The 7,546-nt window shown below is 36.2% G+C and overlaps 1 protein-coding gene across 3 annotated transcripts in view; it reads left to right on the plus strand.

The window, feature by feature from the left end:
• Window positions 1-6,477, plus strand: part of LOC106879400 (intraflagellar transport protein 43 homolog) — a 50,980-nt gene extending 44,503 nt beyond the window's left edge. For all 3 annotated transcript variants that reach the window (XM_014928941.2, XM_014928942.2, XM_014928943.2), the window contains 3 exons: window positions 1,131-1,203; window positions 3,099-3,161; window positions 6,043-6,477. In XM_014928941.2, coding sequence (XP_014784427.1) covers window positions 1,131-1,203; window positions 3,099-3,161; window positions 6,043-6,147 — 241 coding nt within the window. In that variant the 3' untranslated portion in view covers window positions 6,148-6,477. The remainder of the gene's footprint in view (window positions 1-1,130; window positions 1,204-3,098; window positions 3,162-6,042) is intronic.
• The last annotated feature ends 1,069 nt before the right edge of the window (window positions 6,478-7,546 follow it).

Genomic DNA, 7,546 nt, shown 5'->3' on the forward strand with positions numbered 1-7,546 from the left:
AGGCTTTTGTTGGCCCGAGGCTATAGTAGAAGACACTTGCCCAAGGTGCCATGCAGTAGGAATGAACCCGGAACCATGTGGTTGGTAAGCAAGCTACTTACCACACAGCCACTCCTGCGTATTAAAAGTCAATAAAAGTATTATTGACTTTTCTGAACCAGGGGTGATCACCTTGGTCAACACACTCTAAATTAAACAAATATTAAATTTACTTAAATAGTTAAATGAAATACAGGTACCAATACATTAGTATAAATGATACAAGATTATTAATACTGCACTGTAATGGTACTTGTCTGTGCAAGGTATGAGAAAACTAGCCTGGTAGCAGTTCCTGCTTATAAATAAATGCAGGTGATAAGAGGCTCTGAACCATCAATGTCCAGAAAGTCAGTTGTGTTGTACCTGAATACTCAAAAGTAGAAATGTTGAGAATAAAAATTCTATAAATAGGTTTGGAAGATTTGGAAATAGTGGATTAGAACCAATGTAGGTAGTTTGCAGGAATTCTCATCACTCAACATCTGCCCATGCATGAGTAAATCCGTCACTTAGCAAGAATTAGTTTTAAATATATAAAACAAGGTTCAAGAAGCTTCAGTATTTACAAAAAAAAAAGGTTTATGCAAAAAATTGACAGTTTACAGAGGTACCAGAGTGGTGCTTGTACCCATGGTTATCTACACTCTCAACTCAAAACATTATGAGCCAACATAGGAACCCCGGTATGGTTGATCAACAAGTTAGAAATAGCAACCAAGTCTTTCTCAATACCATACCCTTAAAAAAAAAATAACTGAATGATACATTGGATAATGTAGTCTTAGATACATTGATTTGATGGATAAAAAAAAAAAAAAACAAGGAAGTCCCAGCTGGAACACTTTTATCATGTGCCTGCTTGCTCAGGTTTGACCTAGGGCTAAACAACAACAACAACTGGCCTTTAGGTCAGGGGACACCACTGAAAATTTTTCCAATCTTTAAATAATGGTTGAAGGAAGAAATACCTCTTAAGTGAATTAATTGCTTAGACTTCAATGTAAACAACAGTAGACATTGGAAGCACCATTAGAAGTCTCTCTCTATCAATTAATATATATAGAATAATTAAGTCACTCTTTTTCCAGGGTCCAGATCAGTAAAGTGTTGACCTACCGAGAATTGGACAATGACTTGAAGCAGGCTGCATTTCCTTCGCTGGTAAGTAGAGTTAATAACTTTCTATATAACCCCATGAATGTTATGAGAAATAACTTAATGACACCCTCATGGATATTAGTTGATATGCTGTCAGGTATTTTGGTAAAAATCTTGATTGATGATTTAGCTGATGTATGGGATGGGATATAGTATATGTGATATCATAGTGGATAACCTTGACTGATATCTTATAGTGATTTTATTTCATTAATGTCACATTCTCAATTTCTTGTTCCCTATCAGACTGAGGTCTTGTTCCTATTTTTTTTTTCTTGCCTTTAACCCTCCAATGTGGAGTATAGGCCACTTATAATTGAATTTCATGTCGCATAATTTTTCGCTTCTGTACTTATACTCTGCCATGAATGTCCCCCTTTCTCTAGTTCCTTTTTGTGTTCATCTACGCCACGAGTTCTTAGGCCTACCCTTCTTTCTATATTCATCCGGATTCCACTGTAAAGCACTTTTCGCTACATTTGGTGTGTCTTTTCTAATCGTGCTACCAATCCACATCCACTTATTTTTAAATATTTGCTCCCTAATTGAAACTTGATTTGTTCTTTGCCATAGCTCCATATTGCTTATGTGTTCGGGCCATCTAATTTTAAGTATACTACGCAAGCACTTGTTCCTATATAAGAAATAATTACTATTATCATCATTATTTAAGGCAGTGAAGGCAGTGAGCTAGCAGAATTGTTAGCACGCTGGGACAAATTGCTTAGCAGCATTTTCCCAACTATGTAATTCAAATGCCACCAGGGTCAACTTTGCTTTCATCCTTACAGGGCCAATAAAATAAGTGCCAGTTGAGCATTGGGTTTGATGTAATCAACTTACCCCTTTCCTGAAATTGCTGGCCTTGTGCCAAAATTTGAAACCATTATTATTCAGGAAGTGCAATCTCAGCCACAAATTACAAAGTGAAAATATTCAGATAAGCAACTTTTGTTTTCCAGCCTGACACTTTTTATACTTCATTTTATAGCACTAATTATAATTACTATTTTTATTCATTAATTTATCTATTTACCCATACAGTTTCATTTACTCCATGCCATGTGTTATAGTAAACTTAAGAAAGCCTATATTTAATTCTCTCTCACTTTAATGCTCCTTATAATTATTATTGTTGTTCATTTATTTATCTATTTAGTAACAAAGTTTTGTTTACTCCATGCCGTATGTTATGTTATAGTTATAGTGAAGTTAAGAAATGCAAATGTTCAACTCTTTTTCACTCTATAGCGCTCATTATAATTCTTACTATTATTCATTTAGTTATCTATTTAGCCACAAAGTGTCATTTATTCCGTGTTATAGCAAAGTTATGTAATCCAATTGTTCAATTCTGTTTACTCATGCTCTGAATCTTAAAAATCCCATCTCTTCAATTGTTTGCCTATTACCCATTATCTTATCCCAAAAGTTCCACTGTTTCCTCGACTATAGCCCTAATTCTTGAAAATTTCACCCCTCTCTCTCTCTCTCTCTCAGTTTGTTACCCACTTGCTTTGCCATGTTGATTGTTAATCAGTGGCTTTTGCTTTGTCTGTGTCTATGCTTCATCGGCTTCAGCTAGGGGATAGGGCAGTTATAGTGTTTTGTCATTCCACAGTGCACCCTCCCCCACCACTTATACTGGAAGTTTTTCTCCTCTAACCTCTACTGGAAGTCTCTCTCTCCTCTAAACCTCTACCAGATGTATTTCTCCTAAGCACCTATAACAGTTACCTACACAGAGGGTAGGGCTTTGTACCAGTTGAGGAGAGATTAGAGATATAGAGGGACAGGGATAGGTGTCTTGCTGTAACTTTAGCATTGTGTTTATGTATCCAATACAATGAAGAAAAGTTAAACAAGTATCATCATAAATAATTATTATTATTTCTCAGGACGGTGAGGTGGATTTAAAGATGTTAACCAGGTGCTTGTTACCAGAATCAGATCTGATTGAGGTGAGCTGATTGTTTCCTTAAAAATTTCTTTACAGTATATTTGTACGTTCATTCAGTTCAGTGTAAATTATCTGTTTTGAGCCAATTTACCAGAGTCCTTCACAATTTACAAAGGCAATATCCATGCATGCAGATATGTATGTATATGGGGGCTGTCAACTCACAGACAAATTATCTTATTCATAGTTGTTAAAGACAATGGATGGCAGCTATGCAAGTGCTGAAATTTAAAGTCAATAATACCAAACACAACTTTGCAAAGACTCTCACTCACAAAACTAAGTAATCCAGAAACAGGCAAGAGTAAAATCTCCAGTTTCACAATGAAGTGGGTGTTATGTCAGAATTTCTTTCTCCTAGAGACATATCTAAACTAAGACTGGAGGTCTCCTGACTGTTGATTGTATTGAGTTCATCCATCCTTTGACAGGTTTTGTTTTTCACCTCACAGGGTGTCTAATGTAAACCACTCTCCTTACCAAGCAGGCTTGCTAGTGTTGCTAGTTCAGTCACCAACAGCCTGAACATGCAGCAAGTTGTACCAGGTTACATGTTACCAGTAGCTCCATGAATGATCTGACACAATATACATGCATACGTTACCTCAAGCTAAGAAAGAAGCCTTGAACTGCCAGAATCACACATACTGTCTCAAAAAAAAAAACACAAAGAAAACAAAAAGACACATTGGATAATGTAGCTGTGGACACCTATAGATAGAGAGAATGATGACAGCTGGAAAATCTTTGATCACAGATCTGCTGAGATCAGATTAGCTGAGGGTTAAACAACAGCAACAACCTAATTACCTTCATCAATTAATCCACATTTAACAGGTCGACATGGGAGCTGCTGCATGATCACATGCTCTGCTAGAAATAGCAGTGAAGTAAAGGCCACATTAGTTGACTTGAGACTAAACAGCAGCAATAACAATGTCCTAAATTATCTTCATCAGTTAATCCAAATTTATTAACAATGTGATAGAGTCATGAGCTTTGCATAATGATTTAGTATGTCATTGCTAAGCTTCATTCACTCTGGAGACAGCCCATCTCAGGCAGTATATCTAACAATAGTTATTTTGTCAGCTGTGTGGTTCAGAAGTTTCTTTCCCAACCATATGATTTCATTATCAGTCTCATAATGTGGCTCCTGGGCAAGTGTCTTCTACTATAACCCCAGGTTAACCAAAGCCTTATGATTGGATTTTGTCAACAAAAACTAAACGAAACCGCACATGTGTGTGTGTGTGTGTGTGTGTGCGCGCGCGCTATCATATCTCTTCGTCTTGGCATTGTGTGTTAGTTGTGAATGAGCATCACTGTGATACAAGTGATGTTTATTTCCAATCTTCTGTGAATACATGTCAGGCCATGGGGGAAATAACACCTTGTTTGGAAACAAGTGAGGATTGGCTGTAGAGAGGACATCCAGCTGTGAAAAATCTACTTCAACAAATTCTGTCTGACTCATGGAAGAATGGAAAAGTGAACATCAAAAGAATAATGATTATGTTAATTTTCAGCCAAGTCTGCATTAATCCTTACTGGGGTGCTGAAAATATGCAGCCCTCGTTATAAGCAAATAAATTACTTATATTGATTAGTGCAATTGAGTGTTAAATATATAAAATTTTAAAAAGCAGGTGATAAGTAATATAGTTGTTGAAATCTAGTCTAGGAGATGATCTGGAAGAAAACTGAAGTTTTAATCTTTGTTTTTCACATTCAGTACTTAAGACATCTTAATGCTTTGCCTGTTGGATGATGGAAAGGCTAAGGAGGCATTATTGTTGGATTCTATTTAAAGCATCAGTCAGCCTTCACCTAACCTTGAGCTCAGGTCATCATCATTTTTTGGCATCCACTTTCCATGCTGGCATGGGTTGGTCTCATCAAACACATCTATGATCAGAAGTGTTCCAGTTCTAATTATCTCATCTTTTCGTGTATCCATGACTACAATGTCTAATGTAGCCTTCCTTTTTAAGGCACTAGGATATGATTTAAGGGTCATATGGCTGTGGTTTATAACAAGTTGAGCGACTATATTGTCTCCCTTAATTGGTTTCGTTTTTATCTCAGCTGTAGGGCTTGGCATCCAAAGATTTTAGTCTCAAAGCATGTGGTCCCAACAAAGATAGCATTCTGACAAGAAAACTTCTGAGTGGTTACTCAATCTGCTTACAAATAAAAGCTAAATCTCTCATGTCACACACCACTGTCTTAAAAAAAAAAGGACATTACTGGGCAATGTAGTCTTAGATACTCTAAATGAGAAGATGCATGGTTTGAGTATTTGGCTCAAGATTCTAATGTCATGAGTTTGATTCCTGGTGGTGCATTGTGTCCTTGAGCAAGACACTTTATTTCACATTGATTCAGTCTACTCAGCTGGCAAAAATGAGTAGTACTTGTATTTCAAAGGGCTAGCCTTGTTACATTCTGTGTCACATTGAATCTCCCTCCCTGAGAATTACATTAAGGGTACTTGTGTCTCTGGAATGCTCAGCCACTTGCACATTAATTTCATGAGCAGGCTGTTCTGTTGATCAGATCAACTGGAATCTATATTGTCATAACTGATTGAAAGCTATATAAAAAAATTTTTTTTAAACTGGATGGTCATAGCTAGAATGACTTTCATCATATGTCTGCTTAATCAAGGTTGAACGAGATTAAACAACAACAGAAGGGGTAGATATTGTTTTGAATTAGATATAACCATGCCTCTGCTAACTACCATTGCCTCAGTGCAAAGCTGATATTAATGGCAGAACAAGGGCACGAGAGAGAGAGAGAGAGAGAGAGAGAGAAACACAAGTAATGTGTGATTGAACATTGTAAATGATAATTCTCTGGTTTTTTTACAACTACAGGAAGATAAACCATGGAACTGGGAACAACTCTTCACTGAGGTTTCTTCTGAAATTGCCAATATAAAAGATAAGAACTCTCCTTCACCGATTACTGAGCTGTTATAGAGACTCTGCCTGGGCATCTTGTCTACTTTTCAGTCAAATTATCCAATGTGTGCTTTTTTTCATTGCCAAACTACATTTGTAGGAATTTTTTGGAAAGAAAATATCTTTTCAAATGGAATACTGTCAAGAATTTATATCATTAAAAGTATGCTGGAAATGCTTGCATGAGAGAGAGAGATGGAGAGGGAGTGTGTGTGTGTGTGCATGTATGCATGTGTGTATACATGCAGTGTATTTGTAAGTAAGGGAATGTCTGCGTTTTTGTGTATGCATATGAGTATAAACTGTAACCAACTTCATTAAAGCTGCTGGGAAGCGTTTTTTTGTTAATTTTATTGTTTGTTATATTTATTTATTTATTTTCAACATTGTTTTACTATGTACCTTGTATAAATAATTATGTAATGAAAGTGGAGAATATTCATTGAAATACTGACTGAAGCAGTTGTTCCTCTAATCTGAATTGGCAGTCCAGGTTTTGACTTCAGTTAGAACCACTTACATTAGTTTACATTCATTAGGAAATACATTACAATCACAAAATTCCTTTTTTTCAGTTTCTATAAACTCCAAGATTTATTATTATTATTCAGTAGTTTTATTTTTATAACATGCTTTCACTTCACTACTGAGCACAGCTCTGTGTGCCTTGGGTATGTGCTGTGGTTTGCTGTGATGCTCTTATGGTTACTGTATTGAAAGTGTTTTGCGTAGGATGTGTGTAGTGTCCAGTAGTGCAATTTTCTGTGTTATATATATTTGTAAGTCCTGGTGTTTTTGTTATGTATTTGTCTGAATATTTTTTTTTATACCTAAGGCACCTACTATGATAGGAATTGTTTCTGTTTTTAGATTCCACATTCAAGCTACCTCTATTTCCAGGTCTTTGTATTTATTATTATTATTATTACTACTACTACTACTACTACTACTACTACTACTACTACTACTACGACTACTACTAAGAAGGCAGTGAGCTGGCAGAATCATTAGCACGCTGGGTGAAATACTTAGAAGTATTTTGTTTGCCACTATGTTCTGAGTTCAAATTCCATCGAGGTCGACTTTACCATTCATCTTTTTGGGGTCGATAAATTAAGTACCAGTGAAACACTGGGGCCGATGTAATTGACTTATCCTCTCACCTAAAATTGCTGCCCTTGTGGCAGAATTTGAAACCATTATTATTATTATTATTAAGGCAGTGAGCTGGCAGAATTGTTAGCACACTGGGCAAAATGCTTAATGACATTTCGTCCATCTTTACATTCTAAGTTCAAATTCTGCCAAGGCTGACTTTGCCTTTCATCGTTTTGGTGTTGATAGATAAGAACCAGCTGAGCACTGGGATCAATTTACCCTCTTCCCCCAAACTTGCTGGTTAAAATTTTAAACCATT

Source organism: Octopus bimaculoides, chromosome 11 (genome assembly GCF_001194135.2).
Source record: "Octopus bimaculoides isolate UCB-OBI-ISO-001 chromosome 11, ASM119413v2, whole genome shotgun sequence".
Classification (NCBI taxonomy): domain Eukaryota; kingdom Metazoa; phylum Mollusca; class Cephalopoda; order Octopoda; family Octopodidae; genus Octopus; species Octopus bimaculoides.